Source organism: Periplaneta americana, chromosome 7 (genome assembly GCF_040183065.1).
Source record: "Periplaneta americana isolate PAMFEO1 chromosome 7, P.americana_PAMFEO1_priV1, whole genome shotgun sequence".
In the NCBI taxonomy this organism is placed as follows: domain Eukaryota; kingdom Metazoa; phylum Arthropoda; class Insecta; order Blattodea; family Blattidae; genus Periplaneta; species Periplaneta americana.
Window position 1 is genome coordinate 147,425,041 of NC_091123.1, and position 20,095 is coordinate 147,445,135.

Sequence of the window (20,095 nt, forward strand, 5' to 3'; positions counted from 1 at the left end):
TAGGCCTACTTGACAGGCATCTTATAGTTATGACAGCTGAAAATCTAGTACGTTACATTATTGTAACCGATTGTAACAGATTTTCCGGCACATCACAGAGATTAACAAAGTTAATCACTTCTATTCATTTTACTTTACCAATGAAACATTCCATACACGATGAACCTCAATTTCACTGTCACTGAACGTCAAATACGATAATATGACACAAATTTCCATTGTATTGCATTAGAATGACATGACTAACCTTAAATAAACTCAGCCAGCAAAAAGGAGATATATCCAGTCATCATGCTCACAATATTTATACACGAAATGTTTTAAATGAAAATCTTTATGCACAACAGTACTCCACAAACAAAATAAACTCACATGTCCATTTTGAAACTGACGCCATTACTCTTGTACCCTGAGGCCGCGAAGTCAGCGATTATACAATATAGACTTTTCTCGATTTAAAAATACCCTTTAGTCAATTAAATATCTCTAGTTTTATTTTCGTAATGTTGACGTTACTTTAATGTTTCTTTAATTAAAATTGTTCACAAAATAAATAAATAAAGGCACTGCTCACGAAAAATATAAAATTCATGTCTGAGGAAGCTAGTAAAATAACAAATGAAGAAAAGAAACCATAAACGTGGGGCGCCACAATTGAAATGCATTTCGAAACTTGACTTTTCATCATTCACCCATATGAAGTCAAAAAGTTTACAATAAATTAGTAATAGGTTTTCAAACCATTTCCTTTCGGAATTTTATCATCATCATCATCATCATCATCCTAATTCCCTACTAACTTACTTATAGATTTTAAGGAACCTGTAGATTCACTGCCACCCTCGCATAAGCCCGCCATTCGGTCCCTATCCTGAGCAAGATTAATCCAGTCTCTACAATCATATCCCACCCCCTCAAATCCATTTTAATTTTATCCTCCCATCTACGTCTCGGCCTTCCCAAAAGGCTTTTTTTCCATCCAGCCTCCCAAGTAACACTCTATATGCATTTTTGGATTTGTCTATATGTGCTAGATGCCCTGTCCATCTCAAACATCTGGATTTAATGTTCCCAATTATGTCAGGTGAAGAATGCAATGTGTACAGTTCTGTCTTGTGTAACATTCTCCATTCTCTTAGCCCCAAATAATTTCCTAAGCACCTTATTCTCAAACATCTTTAACATCTCTGTTCCCCTCTCAAAGTGAGAGTTCAAGTTTCATAATCATACAAATGTTTTATAAATTCTAACTTTCAGCTTTTTTTAGAGCAGACTGGATGACAAAAGTTTCTCAACCAAATAATAACACGCATTTCCCATATTTATTCTGCATTTAATTTCCTTCCGAGTGTCAGTTATATGTGTTACTGTTGCTCCAAGATATTTGAATTTTTCCACCTCTTCAAAGGATAAATTTCCAATTTTTATATTTCCATTTCGTACAATATTCTAGTCACAAGACATAATCATATACTTTGTCTTTTCGGGATTTACTTCCAAACCTATCTCTTTACTTGCTTCAAGTAAAATTCTCGTGTTTTCCCTAATAGTTCGTGGATTTTTTCCTAACATATTCATGTAATCCGCATAAACAACCCATTCAATTCCAAACCTTCTCTGTTATCCTGGTCTTTCCTAATGGCATACTCCAGAGCAAAGTTGAAAAATAAAGGTGACAGTGCATCTCCTTGCTTTAGCCCGCAGAGAATTGAATAGCATCTGACAGAAACTAACCTATATGGACTTTACTATACATTTCACTGATACAAATTTTAATTAATCGAACTAGTTTCTTGGGAATACCAAATTCAATACCAGGTAATAATCCTAAACAGAACTGTTCCTGTCAACAAAATTTTCCTTCCATCTCTTCACAATATGTAGGGAATATGCATCCAATGACAGTTGAACTTTAGTTGCTAGCCACTAGGATTGCTACTATAGCCTCATCACAGACCGGCAGAGTCTACCATTCCTAGTACTCTCAGTTGCTAACCGGTTGGAGCACTGTATCGAACTTGTGTCTCCCATTTCAACTGACAGAATGATGATCGAGTGAAGCAAACTCAACAACAGTACACCGACGTAACCACAATTACTAATGTTTTTTATAATATGAAACGCTAATAAGAAACTAAGTAAGTTATAGGGGTATACAGACTTCCCGGACGTACTATATATTGACATAAATATGTTCTTAATTACTTTAATTTAAGGAAATAATTTATCAAGGACATCTATGATACTATTTTTACATAGGATGATGCAATATATAGGCTATTTTTGTTAACAAGCTGTAAGCACCTAATACTTGTAGAATTATATGCATGTAATGTGTAAACTATTGCCCAACCTAGAATGTAATTAAGCATTTGAAAAGACCATGGTCTCTCATGTATTTTGTATATTACATATCTAGATCCAACTTTAATATGTAATGGCACATGTTTGAACGTAATTCAACATACAATTTTTTTTGTACATTATAGTAATACACGAGTAATAAATATTTAACTGTTATATAAGTTCACATATAAAGCGTTTTAAAAATATTTATTTTGTAATCCTTATCTTTCTTAACTTATCGTGAGTTATTCAGCAAATCATTCTCTGAGAGGTCTGTTACATGTAGGATGTATCCGTTAATAAAGTGACAGGTGAAGTTGGTATAATGATGGACTTACTCTTACATTACACGTAAGCAGTTTTTATGCATCATCCTTCAACATAGAGGTATTAACGTCAAAAAAGTTAAATTCCCAAATAAAAAAATAACATCACACTAAAAGTTTGTTTTGTATGCTCTAATTCAAGTTACGGCAACGTAATGCTTCTGTTCTGTTTGGAGTTTGCCACAATAATGTAAATGCTGTAGTAGGATAAACAAAATTCTCGAATCTCTCTTCACTGCTGCAAAAGCTGTCAAAGTCATTCTTCTAGAAGACCAAGGATAACCACAGGCTACTGGAAAAGTAAGTGTAATGAAGGTGATACATATCTACCTTTTCATTGTAAGTTCTAGTACGCATTTCGGAAAAAATTCAGTTCCCTTATCAGGTTAGATTGATATTATAGTTCATAGTTTATTTTCTTGAACGATTATTCAAAAGATAAACCCAATGAAATCATTTAATATGGACCCAAATTAGAAAATGAACTTTAATTTTCTGGATTGCATACAAGACATTTTCTATAATCCCAAAATTAGGATTTGACTTCAGTTACAGATTTTACAGTATAAGTAGACAAATATAATTTATCTTTCACAAATATACATTAAATAATTCTATGTATATTGTAATAATTTCTAATAGCATTTTCTACTTACAAAAAAATCGGTATTTAACAGTGATATAATTATTACTTCGTGCACTTAGCCTAAAAATACTCCAATTTCTTGCATATGTAACTGAAATTATAAACATAAATGAGGATCTCAAAATGACTGTTGAACAAGTCACTTTCTACAAAAATGAGTTTAATGTTTATACTCTATACTAGAAATACATTCCATTCCACCCAAGTTTTTGTACGAGATCCAAAAATTTACAACCCCCTAAATACGGCCTTGTCTACAATGTGGCACTTCATTAAACGTAATAGCTATACCTGGTTAGTTCTGAAAGCTATTTTGACTCAGAATATCTGCAACAAAAAGGAGAAATAACTGTATATATATATATATATATATATATATATATATATACAGTAAAAACTGTGTTAACCGAAATAAAGGAGGCTAACCCCATTTCGGTTAAGCAAAATTTCGGATAATATATACCGGTACCCTCTTTTTAGAGTTAAAAGGTTAGAAACTGCCTCATGTTGTGTACACGAAAGCATGACGTGTATTAAAAAAAGTTGATATAATGCATACAGTAGGCAGAGTATTATCAAATCTAAACATTGATTTTTCAGTTTCTTTAAAAAAAAGTTTTGGCCTCGCACATATTCCTCTGACCTGCTTAGTGACTACTTGTCTTGGAACTGCTTCTACTTTGGCCTTATATTTTGCCCATAAAGTATTGAAATTAAACATAAATATGAGTGAAATTGTATATTTCATAAATATAGTACATAATATAACTTTTTCAATTTCTTTATAAAAATTCATTTACATAACTTGCACGTTTCAGTTAAGTCAGTTTTCTGTTGACAAAGGTTTGGTTATTGATGTTTTACTCTAATAACTAATTTAATAAGAAAAATAGGGTTTGGATACATACTACACTGCCCATTTTCATTTATTTCTTTGAATAAACCTATGCAAAAAAATAAATAAATAAAAGACATTCATTTGAGCCCAATTTAAGTTCATATCCATTTTTGTTTATGATTTCAAATAGATACCTATTAATTTATTACGGTACTGGAATTTTTGTATCATGTGCAAATTTCCCAGATAAAGTGACTGATATGAACTAAATCAGACAAACAATAGGAGGTGGATGGGGTGGAGGGGAGGCAGGCAAACACGAAAAATAGAATGGCTCAAAACCACTTTTCTTTATCAGAGACTCGAAAAACGTGTAATAATGGGAAAATCTCTAAATTGATTTTTTTTCAGCAACAAAATACTATCTTCACATCACACATATTAGTGTGTAGACATTTGCGCTTCTGCCTACTTTTTGGCGATTATGGTGAAGAATACTGTTCCGAGGTTGGGACAGGATGCATGAAGAGGGTGATAATGGCAGTGAAATGAACTTGATCAGGCCCCAAAAGTTACTCAGCATTTCCTATTAATGGGTAGAGGGGAAAACCCCGAAAAAACCTCAACCAGGCAGCTTGTTCCAATCAGAATTCCATCCTAGGCCCTCTAGTTTCGCAGTCAGATATCTGACCACTGCTCCAAAGTGCTGGACTTCCATAGAGAAAGTGAAAATGGTTGAAGTGTACATACGTATTACACATACTACACATTTCACATGTTGGTAGGAGAATTGGCCCAGTGGAATACAGACTCTAAATCAGGATACCTTTTGCTCCTCAACACTGAAAATTCAGGAATTCTATGTCGCAATCACATTTTCAGCATGAAGTGACTGAGGTCGACCTAGCACAAAAAGAGAAACAATCATTCACAGATTGCACCACTCCACTGGTAGAGGCACAGATGGAAGCAGGCTGCAATGCATTTTATTTCACAATTTCTGTACATCTCAAGGCACATGAAGCACACACACACAGCCAAAATATTCTTATTTCGGCATTACCAACTGTTTGGCACAAGAGTTAATTACAAGTATTAACCACAGCCAAAATATAAAGAGGTGAGACCCGAGACAGCACAGCGGGGTACACAGAGAGGTGCAATGCACCTCGTCACATGTGGAAGACAACGCACTCACATCCTTGCTAGTTACACAGCAGTGTTGCCACGTTGTCGGCTTCCCTTGGAAGTATCTCCAGTCATTATAAAATGTTACAAATATGTTTCTTGTACAGTTTCCCTTCCATCACAAAATTCTCCCTACACGGGGAAGGGTATTACCAAGCTCACCTGCTATTCATACATTTACAAACAGCTGCTATATTATATATATATACTTTTTTAAATCCTTCATAACCGTTTTTTGGTTCATCTGCGTGGTTCAGTTCCTGACAATACTGAATGCAGCAATGAATGATCTGATTCATATCCAGATTCTTCTGCTTTATGACCAAAATTATCAGATGTATCACACTCATTCAAATGTTGACATAGAGCGTATTCCGAATCTCACCGGTGAGCAATCCGATGACATCAGTGTTCCGAATTCCACCGATGACGTCACTGATGCTCCACCGGTGTTGCACCGGTGCCATCAACTTGCAGAGGTGGTGGCAGTCTCCATCAGCCGCCATCAGTGAATCTGATTGGTTCTTGTATAGGGCGGGAATTAGCAGACGAATAACATCGTGCACTGTTGTGTCATGGCGGTGTGTTCTGCTGTATTGTTTGTAATGAACACAACGTAAAAACAATATGTTAATGGCTTATGAGCGAACATGTCAACGGACCCGTTATTACTACCGGTTCAAGAAATAAATTGTTTATGCTATCTTTTCTTTGAACGAGATGGGAGTACGAAAATTTCGCAAAATTTTGCTAGCGTAGCACAGACAACATGACAGCCATCGATCCTTCCAGCAGTTTTGTTCCTTATTTCGCTGCAATGTGACGTCATTGATGCCACCGGACCGGTGAGATTCGGAATACGCTGTTACAGACAAGTAAAAAAAGAGACAGGCATTTGGCAAAGAAAGTAACAATTAATTATGATTTTCTGGTTTAAATTACTGTTTAGAAAAAATCAATACTTAATAAAATCAATATATAAAACCTAGAAACAATTTTCTGTTACACTATCAGTTATTATCAGTACGGTTACAAAATAATAAGAACAATGGCAGTGCAGGCCCCATCGAGACAGTAACATGATCTGGGAGATTCTAAAGTTATCATTCTTAGGAAATTCTGTGAGATATAACTGTGTATAAAATATTATTTCGAGTGAACACTACTTAATTTTCTCAGCCATTCTTTATTATGTGTGTATAATTATATACTGTATATACATATATACTCTGTAATGGACCTTAATGAGTGTAATGTTGGGGTATACAATGAAGAACCCACATAATGAGTGTGGTTTGGCATTAGAAGTAGCCATCCACATTATATGTAAATTCTAGGCCTAATAGGAACAGAACTGGAAAGTACCACAGCATTCCAGCACAAAATATTCCGTATGTAATTCGTTTTTTTTTTTTTTTTTTTTTTAGGGATCTAAAGGAAACTACTTTTTAGTATTTAATTGTAATTTTTAAGACACATAATTTTGTTCAATTAATTTAGAGTTTTCGAACTATGTGGACTGTTTGAAAATTTTGTGGACTGGTCACAGTGCTAATATGAAAAGTTACAAATTAAACACAATAATGTTACAAAAATATTCTGATGACCACTGGAGAGGCAGAACAATGTTTTTCTACTCTGGTAATTGGTTGGTTGGTATCCAGTATTCAGGTATTTGGCAATGAAGTCATGTTGCAACCTAGCGGTGTTGAATTAAACTCATGTTAGAAAGACCCTTGCAGTTCAGTAAGTGATTTCCATTCATCAGTAATTTATTTTTACATAAAACCAGTTCGGTGATTTGAGAATTCCTATTCGGTTAAGGTGCTTAACAAGACAGTTGTGTTCAGTTAAGTTTGTACATTTTACTACTGCTGTTCTTGAGTTCTTCTGGAATACTGGGTGGTTTATTCAGGATATCTTCTTATAGTTTTCCTATAGCTGAGAGCTTATGTACATTGTACATTGTAGAACTGTATTTAATACTGTCCTTTTATCATAGATTTCTCTTTTCTGAAACAGGTGAAAACTTTCGTGCGAAATACAATGGAAAAAGACAGATTTTTTGCAGTTTTATTGAAAAGAGGCCATTACTGGAATCACAGAACTTTGTCATAAACCACTTTGCTGCACAGAAGAAGATGGTTGATTTAATTTACAAACAAATGAATTCAAGAAGGCCAAGTTCTCATATTATAATATAGGCCATACATACATAAGTGTTCTGCTCATGGGCAGGTCTTTCACTGGAAACCCAGTTTTTTCCAATCTTTCCTATTTTCTGCCTTCCTCTTAGTCTCCACATATCTTAATGTCGTCTATCATCTAAGATCTTCTGCCCCGAATTTTTCTCCTGTTCTCCATTCCTTCCAGTGCATCCTTCAGTAGGCAGTTTCTTCTCAGCCAATGACCCAACCAATTAAAATAGGCCCTAATAAGTAATAATTATACTGTTACAACTTTCTACTTACAAAAATAAGTAACCGAATAAACAAATATATAAATAAATATACAACCCCTGAGGACCAAACAATTCACAGCCTTTCCAAACTTTAAAACCACAAGCCATGAATGCTTCTTCAGTTGAATGACATTGACGAGTTACTTTGCAACCACTGGGTGTGTTTTTTTTTTTTGTGGTTTATTTAACAACGAATCCTTCTCAGAAGAGATCTGAAGAACACACTGAGAAAGAAGAGGTAAGTTCATCTCAGTGAAAGTGGTTTTTCTGCTTTAGGGTAACATAAGATCAAATAATAGTTCATGGATCAGCTCATGTACGGTTCCTGTACCGTCTTATGCGCATGCGGTAGTTGAGCATCTGCTATGGGATTGACACTGGACTGGACGCTGTTGGAATGCTTTCGCGGATCGTTATGTACTAAATCCAGAGATGCTATAACTGTAATCATATTTGCTAAGAACGAGATGCTTTATTATTATCGTTTCACAGCTAATTCTAATTGCAGAAAATAGAATTTCGATCATTTTCTATAAGAAGATGACAAAAAATATGGAAGGCAAGAATTCTGATAAATCAATGTAGTGTACTTGGGGATTCTCATCTAAAAATAGTTCTTTATATACGTGATTTATTATATTTTTAAACAAAGCTGCGTGTTGAAATTGTAATTAACTATTTCAATACCTAAATAATTTCCATTCCCTTTCTTTTTGACGAGAATTTAAATTAAATCTCTAGTTTTATTATTCGTCTGCACTGTCACTTTTCATCTTAACCTCACTGATGTGAACAGTCGATCATGTCTTTCTTCAGTATCCAGGAGACGTTTGTGAGCTTATGCACATGCGCGTCTCACATACTCTTCCGTACATGCCTCAATCCACTTACTACTTCTGACCGTTCCGAACCCGTGTCAAAAGTTTGTTGGAACACCCGACTGCAGTACATGTTTCCGGTTCAGGACTGGTTCGGATTGTGTTGGAACACTTTTTCTGTACTGCGCATGCTCACAATAGTTACGGACGGTTCCTGACTGTTGTTGGAAAGAACCTAATACTGGAGTGTATCAACTACTAGGTTATTTATTTAGCATCAATGAAATTGGTGATAGCGATATGGTATTTGACGAAACAGGCTGAAAATTCACCATGAGATTACCTGACACTTGTCTTCAATTTGGGAAAACATCAGAAAAAGCCCAACCAGATAATCAGTCCAAACAAAAATCGAATCCACGTCCGACCTCAGTCCAAATTGGGAGGTAAACGCAATCCTGCCTGAGCTATGTTGATGGCTCTGTGGGTGTTGCACGGATGATATACAGTAATACTGAATCCTTCTCAGAAGAGACAAATTCATGGCAATGAAGATGGTTTCTGCTTCTGGGTAATGCAAGATCATACAAGGCTGGAGTGACAGAGAGAGCATTCACTGAACTCAATGGAACACTGTTAGAACATCTATCTCATAATCTCATAGTTAATTTCTCGTATCTTATAATTTTAGGCATTTCCAACTACGATTAAGAGCGTTGGGAGGTAAGAGGTTTCGAAGTGATCAAGGCCATTATTTGTTCCATCAACACTTTGGAGATGTCAAAAGAAGTTGTACAAATGTAGGCCTACATGTTTCAGAAATATAAAGTCAATGCATAATTTTAAATCACCGTTGCTCCTTTAACTTTGTATCTCTTGAATGTAGCAAATGACAAAAAGAAGATTAGTCAAACAGGCTTATTACCATTGTTGGGATATTCCAAAGTTTTTGTAAAGCTAAAAGAATGGTGCCATTTCTTAGCTTTTAAAGAAAGATCTAAAGGAATGGGGTTCTTTGATTCATATTTAGAGGTGATGGAGGAGATAGCAAGAGATCCATGCTACACTGGATGGTTAAACAATCAGCAATCGCCATCAGAAGTTAATGACAACTGGAAGTGTCTGCGATAAAATAAGAACTGGACTACCAGTAGCAATCAAGACTAAAGAGAACATAAATCTTGTGCGTAAACTTTTTATAAAAAGTCGTTCAAAATCCATTTGCCAAGTCAATTGAGAAAGTGAATTCTCCCATTCTGCCTTGGAAACCTTATTGCGTCCAACAGAAGAATGGAATCTGTGGAAATTTTTCTGCAGTGGAAGGACAATTGCTTTATTTGTTTGATATTCTGTAAAGTAATGAAGCAGTCTTCCATGTCAGTTGCTTTGTTCAGAGTATAACTGCCATTATTGGACACAAGAAAATCCCCATATTAAAATGTACCTATTCATTTACATAAACGTGTAGAAAATGCAGGAGTTTATATTGAAATTTGAACTGTATGAGAAAGAAACTTTATAGTTCACTGTATTTTAGATTTGTCTTCCAATGAAATAGCTAACAAATAATGTTGTTATTTGAAATTATGCAATGGATTAACAACCATGATGCAGATAGAATATTGTAAGAAGTGTATTGCTTCTCAAGAAACCTTCCTCAAAAAAGAAAAGTTCAACATGGCAGGACCAACCTCTAATTATGAAGAATAAAATGAGTCCACAACTTTCTTCAAACAGCCCTCAGAAAATGATCTATATAGAGTGTTCTGAAAAAAGGTTCCAATATTTAGAGAGGAAGTAGTATGCAACAAAACAAGAAATAAAAGTCCTACAAACATGGGTCTTAAAATTAATATCTTCTGAGAAATGAGCATTGTTTACCATTACTGTAAGAGCAGCATATCTTCCACTGCGAGCTCTTTGGCAAGAGGAAACAGAATGCAACCGTTTGTCACTACATATTACACAGCACACCTTTGTTTGTGTTTGTATCAAGAGGACACTTAAGCAGATGGCAGTACATTAGAGTTCATAATCTTACTACTGCAGTAGTATTACTATATCAATCAGGTAAGTTAGTTTCGTATGTGATGAATAGGATCATGTTTTGTTTCTCGCCCAAGAGCTCATAGCATGTAAAAGATAAGCTGCTCTTACAAGATGGTAACATGCTCCTACTCAACAGATACGAAACTAACTTTACAGTAATAGTACTGCTGTAGTACTCTAGTGTACTGCCGTCTACTTAAACGTCCTTTTGATACAATCACAAACAAAGGTGTGCTGTGTAATACATACTGACAAACGGTTGCATTCTGTTTCCTCTTGCCAAAGAGCTCATAGTGGAAGATATGCCGCTCCTACAGTGATAGTAAACATTTGCTCATTTCTCAGAAGATATTAATTTCAGGGTCCACGTTTGTAGGACTTTCATTTCTCGTTTTGATGCTTATCCCTCTCCAAATCTTGGAACCTTTTTTTCCAGAACACCCTGTATTATTATGGCCAAGTCTCTCAGAGAATTGCATGACACATTCCTGTCAGACTGACATTTTTCACTCAGTTGATTGATTAAAAAATGCACCGAGTATTAAATATTAGGCACTGAACTTCAAAATTTAGTGATATGGGAATTATGTATCATCTTCATCACATCTCTTGCTTACACAACACTTCCGTCTTGCCAACAAATGTAGGCGTTAGAAGACTGGATATCTAAATTTAGGCCCAAGTTGAACGAATGTTTCCTTCCAATGCAAAATACTCCTATACCTTCATCTGGCAACACTGCACAAGGCTCTTGCACTGAATATCTTTGTCCTCTGTACCGATCTATGGTACAGACCCTGCACATCAGCAACTGCCACAAGTCGATGGTGGAGGGTTGAGGGTCACGTCTGCTTCCTCATCACCGGGCTTGGGTCGTCCACGCCTCCCAGGCAGCATGGCTCTGTCAACTGCCAACTCCATGCGCTTCATGACGCGGTCTAGCAGCATGTCAACAGCCCGTGCAACATTGTGGCCTGTCGCAGCACTGGTTTCCATGTATGGCAACCTGTTGAAATAAAATGAGCTAAATTACGTACTTTATTTATTTTGCCTAAAGAAAAAAAATCAGTCATGAAGACGACACGTAAATTCTCAGTACCCATTTTACATGTTCTGTAAAAATTCAATACCACACTTTTATCATTTTGCCGCAATTTACACGTATTTTCCAGAACTATTATTCAAAAACATTTTATGCATACAAACTTGTTATTCTTTTACTATCAACAGACAGTTTATCATTATTGTTTATGAATTGCAAATAATCTTTGACAACACAATACTCGAACAGAAAGTTCATCTGAGCATCGGTACCTTTGATGTAATAGTGCCTTATTTCAGTGTCCTTCAAACCAGCTCTATCTGCATCAGTGGGAAGTTCTGCCTTTCTCTCTAGAATTGGCACTGATATCACACCAGTAATTGACAGCAGAAATATTTTTCAGCAGACTTGCCAGCAAATAGAGATTGCTGTTCCATCATTCGCGGGTGCTCGATTACATTGACCTCTAGCGTTTGAAAGTGGAATTATACATTAAAAGAGCGCATGAGTGCAGAAAAACAGATCAGAGAAATTCGCTCAGTGTCTTCTTCATAATTCTTATTTGCTGGTCTGACAGTACAATTGAAGACATTATTACAAAAACAACCCTGGTCAAAATTGCTATTTTTCAGGAGAACAATAAAAATAAATAGAACAACACATGTCAGCTGTTTCTGTACAACTGGTGTTTATCTTTGTGGCTATTACACCTGACATGTGTCATTTTTGGAGTCTATAAACATTTGAAGTAGTAGCAAATGTGTCCTTAACTCAATTTAATTAAAAATGATAGGGTTGTTTTTGTAATAATGTCTTTAATTTGTTCCTCTTACCCATATTTCTCAGCAATCTCCTTGACACGCTGCTCGCTGATGATCCGTCTGTCCTCTAGGTCACACTTGTTGCCACACAGCACGACATCAGGATCCTCGCAGTATGCATGTGTCTACACACAAACAGTCAACCACTCATGTACTGCATTCCATTTCCTGCACCCTCACAAGTCTTCATATTTGCATACTTAACTCTAGAGAAGGGGCCAGAGAGACAGCACCATGTCATGCACTCCTGCGTCTCCGGCCCCTGTGTTAGTAGAGTGCTTCGGGCACACATATATGAGGGCGACCCCCATGATATGCAGTGCCGAACCACTTCCGTACCCTCAATTGGTCAAGCCAATTCCTTATTTCCAAGAAGGACTGCTCGTTAGTCAAGTCAAAGAGTAGCAAGAAGCCCATTGCATCTCTGTAGAAGGCGGTGGTTAGGCTACGGTATCTAAGGCAAGACAATACAATGTTATTTCAACACTACAACTATAAGCGTGTTCTACACTAAAGTGCACTAACCAGGACCACTCTGCACTGCTATTGTGTTCACTGTAGCAAATGTCTGTAATTAGAGTTATGAAAAACAACGCTCACACAAAAAAAAAAGTGGACAGAGAAAAAAAAAGGGGGGGGGACAAAGTACCCATGTTCTATACAATATTTCCAGTTCCGACATTTTTTCTCTCATTACAGTGCTTCAAGTCCATCAAATGGATATTAGCCAAGGGCAAAAAAATGAACTCCACTATGATAGTTAACATAATTTACAAAAAAAAAAAAGAAAATAATATCTACAAAATTTGGACAGAATTGAAGATAATCATATCTCCAAGTATGCCTATACTGCATTGCAAGGCATTATGATACAGAATGAGGAAACAAGAGATTATTCAGTGATTACAGAGACTATAATGGATGATAGTGTAGTGACAGTAGTGATAGTCAATGAAGGGGCGAAAATGACGATGATGATGATAATAATAATAGTGGTGATAGTGATGATGATGTTTTCAATGAAGAGGAGGAGGAAAAATACCGCAAGTCTTTTGTGTCAATGTTCTGAGCTTTACAGTAGAGCAGAGTGGACCAGGTGCTACAGTTGAAAGGCATTGCCATGCCTCATGCAGGCAGTCAACCCTTCCAACGTGCAGTGCTGCAAACTACCAACTGTATGATTCACAGCTCGAGGTTGGCATCACTGCTCTTATGAGTACATGCTTCAGTGTGAAATTAGCCTACACTGACTGCAGTGATGGCTAGTACTTCTTTAAAAATTTCCCTTTTCCTTCTCTATAATTTTCCTTCCCATAACCGAATCTCCCTCAAGTTTTAATATTAGCCACGGATAAGTGAAATCCAAGAATTTAAATATTGGTTCAAACAGAGAGCACGAAACCTACTCATAATAAATAGTAAAGCTAACATTAATTTCAAGATTAAATGACTCGTTCTGGTGGAAATTTATGGAAAAAGTCCTGAAAACTATTAAGTAAAATTACTGAGAATAGTATAATAAATGCCAAAGAGAAATGTTTACTATTCTCTTTGCTTCTACAAAATATGCCCAAAAAAGGAAATTTCCATCGACTTACCATCACTGATTATGTTACTAGTTTACTGTGACCTATGTAGACTCTGCAAAAAAATTAAAATAATTACGCACATACATATATTTATATTATTCAAAATTCATGTCTTTGCTTCATTCATTATGTCAAATTCGAAATCCAACATGTAGGTTTCATGAGCTAGTGTGAAATATACGAATGTGATTCATTAATCTTCAGATATCAAATGTTTTGGTTATAAAAAATCTGGAGAATGAAGTGCCACCAAAACGGACAGTTATAGTCTTATTGACAGGACACTTTATCCTTAGAAAGCACAAACAAAAGAACTGAAAGCTTCAGTGTACATTTTTTAGGCTGGAAGAAGACATTGCCTGGCATGCAATCTGTGAATGTGATACATTAAGCCTCATAAGGTAAGGTATCTCAAGTGAATATGACACGAAAATTTCCACCTCAAAGACAAAGGCATGACAATGTGTGGGAAAAACATCCATTGCATGAAAATTGAAATAAATGGGGAAATAATAGAAGAAGTTTCTGAATTTACATACTTAGGAAATTTATTTGCAGAACATAAAACTGATCTGGACGTCAAATTACAAAAATGTAATAAAATGAATGGAGTTATTAGAAGACATTTTTGCAAACAGATGACAGTGGATACTATATTAAGACTACTCAAAATAACGTCAAAAGCAGCATTTAGTTTGGATATTAAATAAACGAATTTCACAGACACTTGAAGAAGCTCAGATGCGTTTTTTTAAGATTGTTATTGGTATAACGAAGTTGGACCATAAAAGAAACATAGATATCTGAAAAACATTACAAGTTCCTAGTATAACTGAAGAAATTCAACAATATCAGCAACATGGAAGAACCATGTACAAAAAATGGAAAGGGAGAGACTTTCAAGATTAGCCTTAGAGATCAAGGAAAGCAAAGACATCGATGGAGAGATCAAGGCCATCTTTCTTAGATTATCATTATAGATCACATGGTCTAAAACGAAGAAGTTGATGATGATGATGATGAGATACAGAATCAATTGTTTGATATCAAACATTTCGGGTAAAGAATATCACTAAATGAGATTATTAAGAGGTTACTGATGGGGCACTATACTCTTAGAAAATACAAAGAATGTGAACGTCAACTGTAATTTTTATGGGCTAAAGGAAGAGGCAATTTGGCATTCAATCTATGAATGTTATCATTAAACCTCTAAACTTGCCAACTGTGTGGTATATATCTCTGGGACAAAGCGTACCAGAAAAAGAGACTGCAATAGTCTAACTGCAAACCCTGTGCTTCAACATAGGGCCAATAAACTGTCAATATGATATCATATTAAATTGATAAAAAGATCTGCTGTACTCGTGCTTGTATTTCTATGGTGAAGTTAATGAGGCTGCAAGTCTTATGTAAGAATGTGTCCAATGAAGACATCTACATCGTGACTGTATTAAAAATAAATCATATGAATTCCAAACTGGCAATTGACGTAGTAACAGAGCAAGTGATATAATTACTGAACAGTTCTTTCATGAAATGATTATATGATTTATTTTGTTGGTTCTTATATTTGTGATGTTTATAAATTATTAGACCTAATTTAATTAGAATTTTGTTAGGTTGGGATGGATTGGGTTTAGTTTCTTATTGTTTAGTTATTTATTATCAGAATTTAATTATGTTGAAGAAGCAAATACGTATTATTTCAACATTAATGAACTGAAGCACTGTTAGAAGTGAGAAGCTACTGAAATATAAACCAAAATGGTCTACATAGATCACAGTCTCTGCACTACAGGGCTGCTGCCACGCAGACCCATGCAAGGTTATTTCATAATGCTGTAGCAACTAGTTGCGTTATTTAGGAGCCACAACTTCCTCTTCAAATATGCAAAAAGACACATGCCCTTGTAGTTTCATTTGGAATCCCTAAAATTCAAGATGAATTAAAACTTTCTAATTAGTGTAGTGAGTACAGCATCCAGACCTGAGAAAAATACCCACCTCTCCTGCCCAGCAGTGTCCCATAACTGCAGGTGCACCCGCTGACTGCGTCCTTGTGAGCGGTATACCTGCAACACAAACATATTGTTCATGTATTGCAACAACATGAAGTTCAGAAGGGGGCTCAGCCATAGGTAGTCTTTCTGTACAGGAAGAAAGAAGCAGACACAATACAAGAAATTCTCATCAATGTGCCAGAATCAATTAATTGTGCTTTTATGAAATTTTAGCATGAGTCTTTTAACAGCTTCACTTTCTTTATGGACATTTTATTAGGAAGATTGAAAATGACAGTCAGGAAATATCTGTCGAGTTATTTATCAAGGTCATAAGAATGGGAACCATGCACTGTAATTTACACTACATCGATGTTCAAAAGCCAAATCTAGAACCTAAATGATTTAACCCACTGTTGCAACACCAGGACAGTGTGAAAGCAGTGGTTATGGGTAGGCTTAATTGTTGCGACCCCATTTGCAAGAAATTATCATGCAAACACTTAAAAATTATCGTTTTTTGGTTAAATTCTCGTACAGTACTAATTGTTCTCTTTCTACCTAGAAATTTAAAATCTTGTACATACTGAAAAAAATTAAGTTTTTTTTCTTTTTTCCAGTACTTCAAAACAGTATTTTATTTCAGTCTTATCTAAAATGTTTACTGAAATATGAATTGCTTTAGACTTAGAATTAATAACAGCAGTAAAACTAATAAAATTATATATGTGTGTGTGTGTGTGTATATATATATATATATATATATATATATATATAGAGAGAGAGAGAGAGAGAGAGAGAGAGAGAGGACAAAAAAACATTACACTGATTCACCAGTCAAGTGATAGTATTCCATGCCAGCTGCTGATACTCTAATATCAATGTATTAGGCTACTACTGGTGTCGGATCACTAAAACATTGTAGATTTACTTCAAAATATCCATTTATGACTGAATGTCACACACAACACAAAACACTAAAACACATAAAATGTGCTTAATTTTTGGACTCAGTATTTTAATAAAAACTATTTGTTCTTATTAAATGTTACTTATGAAAACACCACTTCAAAGATCTTTATATTCCTCTACCTCAGTGCTCGTCTCTAGAGTTGACGATTTCTTTTTCTCTTCTTTTTTTTTTCTCTCTCCGGGAAAAAGTGAATTATTATTCATCAAACTGATCATTACTTGACTCGTTTACTGAAATTTGCCACAACCACAAATGAAAGACACATATTGTGAGGAAAATAACAGGGCATTTATGGTATCAGTAACTAGACGGTTGCGAACTTTTGTTTTTGTTGAATTAATTTCAGAAAATACATGTTCACATGTATCATATGCATGAGGGAGGGCCAATTATCATATAATAAGGGATTATCCTACGGACATTATCATACACCAGAAGACAGTCAAAATTATGGTACGAGGTGGCAACACTGGTAGGCATAATGAAGAAAGGATTAAATGCTGGTTAAGAGATGATTGTCTATCTAATCTCTTTTTGTCTTTTCTGTTCTGCAATTCTATCAACAGTCACATTACAGTTCAGCGACGCAATTATAGTGTGGTATTATGAAAGTTTCAATTTACTTGCGATTAGAGATGGATGGACTTGAATCTGCTACTATCAGTTTTACTGCAAATCAGCTCTATGTACTTAATTTATATCATTAAGCTATCAAGTCAGTAAGTATGTTTGAAATGAAACAGTTGATAGAGACAAGACCACAGATCACACATAACACAGAAAGGAAAATATGAGATGAAGAGAGGGAGAGACGGGGGCAAAGGAGCAATGTGGCATACAGAGTCATTTGTTAACGAAGATTTAAATCTTTACGCGCTGTAAGCAAGCTGTCGCGTTCGGGAAGAAACGGCTTAAATAGCTATTCAGGTTTTAGGCTTTTACCGAAATGAAACTAACGTTGAGGCAGTTCCGGTGATTTCGGAAGTGAAAATCGTTGAATTTATAAGGGATTTTTTTTTTTGTAGAGATGCAGTTGATCGTACGCAAGGCATAACAAAAGCCTAAACTAACCAAATCTAACCTGTCACAGATCCGTATATACAAGGTGTATAAGCGGAAGTACGAAGGTAACTACCTCAACGCTAGTTTAATCCCGAAAGGCATTATCAAGAGGACTTGATATATATATTCCTCTTGTGCACTATGCTATAGCCTACAAGTTATGACTGCAGACTTACAAGTCTCTTTTCTCTGAAATCTATGCCCACAGTGGAGATGAATCGAGAGTTGAAGATTCCGTCCGTATACTGGTACAGGAAGCTGGTCTTGCCCACGCCAGAATCGCCCAGTGCCAGGAACTTGATTAAATAGTCGTAATCCATCACAAGACCTGCAGACATCGAACAGAACTGAAGGTTAAATTAAAGTACTTTAACATTGTCCTATTTTGTCTAGTCACACAGCTATGAAAAGTAAGCCTTAAAACTGAGAAGCGTTTTAGGTTTCCCAGACGTAACATTAGACCGTACAAATTCCAAAATGAGATTACAAACTTGCTCATTTCGTTATCAAGCAGGTACTTAAAGGTCACCTACTCTATGTTGGGTTCTATAGGACTATAAATAAAATCCAAACGGATGAACCTATTCTTAAACTGAAAGTGTCAAATCTAGGAACATTTGTTAACCCAGTTTAAAGGTTCACAGTTTCTACATTAAGCCCTACCATTTTGTCGCACAATATAACATAACCTACATTTCCTTTCAAGCATTGACGAGCAGTCGCAAAATCAATAATTTACGTTTCTAGTTTAGTGACAAGCAAGCTTATCATAGCATGACCCATACCGGTACACTGCTGAAAATACAAAATGTGCTATATAAAATACAAGCGACTACTGGTAGTAATAACTGACAATATACTACCAAGACAATCTTAAAACAGCCCTAAGTTTTCACGAAATCGAATTAAAGTTTACGAATGCCATTCACACAGAGCACAATAGTGGCTATAACAGCTTTAAGCTTACCTTTACTACCTCCTTGTGTATAACCAACACTACCCTTCACTCCTTCGTGTACTATATCTACCGCCTATTAGCCTATTAAGCCTATACACTATACAGTAGATATTTGCCCTATATAAATGAATTATGAAATAGCACACATGGCACAAACATCCAGGAGGCCGTGATTAGAAACTATTCTTGATAGCCACCCGCCACAGATATAATTAATCTTCTACAAGTGCTGTGGGATCTACAAGCGTTAAGTCCTCTTGTACATAAACAAATCAAATTTGCTTTAATAAGTAATTCTACAACGTTACACGAATAAAATGCAATCCCTATATACATCCACCTGACTCATGCAAGGGTAGTGCTTTCCTTCAATAATACAATAGGCCTTATCATTTTTGCCATCTTGCCACATAGAGGAAAACGTTATGGACACGAAAGAAATCTTAAGGAAACAATTTTATGAAAATTTAAATTACTATTAACATACGTTCTGCGTTTTAGCTGCGTAGTTTGAGAGTAACTATCACTATGAATATAGATAAGAGAGGGGGCAAGTGTAATCCTAGATCATATATACTAACAGATAGCTCTTTTATATAGGCTTTAGGGTTTGCAGTCGAGGCCGGCTTGATGTAGTTCAATAATCGTCAACAGATGGCACAACGACCAACACCATCACGAGACACGAACTCTGAACCGGTCTGGTCGGTCTAAATCGATTATTTCCTGCTTACGAGATTATCTCGTATGTACTGTCGACAACTGATGACCATGGATAAATATTATTGGCCTATATGACCTCGGCAAGTTCGGAACGAGGGAGCTAAATATAGTTGTCACGTGGGCGAAGCGAAGAGATAAGATAAAGTACGCCTTTGTATTGAATAGAATGCAATACAATCTCTCGGCGCAAAGCCAATGTACCTATATAGAATATAGAATATGTAGACCATGTTATAAAGTTATCGGTCGGCT

The 20,095-nt window shown here is 35.7% G+C and overlaps 2 protein-coding genes across 2 annotated transcripts in view; both read right to left on the reverse strand.

The window, feature by feature from the left end:
• Nucleotides 1-2,198, reverse strand: part of LOC138703552 (protein artichoke) — a 399,724-nt gene extending 397,526 nt beyond the window's left edge. The window contains exon 1 of the mRNA XM_069831514.1: nucleotides 248-2,198. The gene's annotated coding sequence lies outside the window, so the exon portion shown is untranslated. The remainder of the gene's footprint in view (nucleotides 1-247) is intronic.
• Nucleotides 2,199-5,083: 2,885 nt separating this feature from the next.
• On the reverse strand, nucleotides 5,084-19,332 carry Rab27 (RAS oncogene family member Rab27). The gene is made up of 6 exons (XM_069831515.1): nucleotides 19,130-19,332; nucleotides 18,339-18,490; nucleotides 16,132-16,199; nucleotides 12,875-12,989; nucleotides 12,548-12,660; nucleotides 5,084-11,678 (listed from the first exon to the last, which is right to left on the reverse strand). Exons 2-6 carry the CDS (start codon nucleotides 18,480-18,482, stop codon nucleotides 11,477-11,479), a joined length of 642 nt encoding a protein of 213 aa, XP_069687616.1. The 5' UTR covers nucleotides 18,483-18,490; nucleotides 19,130-19,332; the 3' UTR covers nucleotides 5,084-11,476.
• Nucleotides 19,333-20,095: the final 763 nt, after the last annotated feature.

Bases quoted from the DNA above. Each gene is read 5' to 3' on its own strand.
- Rab27 (XM_069831515.1), bottom strand. From the start codon at position 18,482: ATGGATTACGACTATTTAATCAAGTTCCTGGCACTGGGCGATTCTGGC. The intron at 16,200-18,338 runs GTAAGTCTGCAG...TTTGTGTTGCAG, and splicing joins ATTTCAGAGAAAAGAGACTT to GTATACCGCTCACAAGGACG. The intron at 11,679-12,547 runs GTAAGAGGAACA...TTATTTCAACAG, and splicing joins GAGATTGCTGAGAAATATGG to GTTGCCATACATGGAAACCA.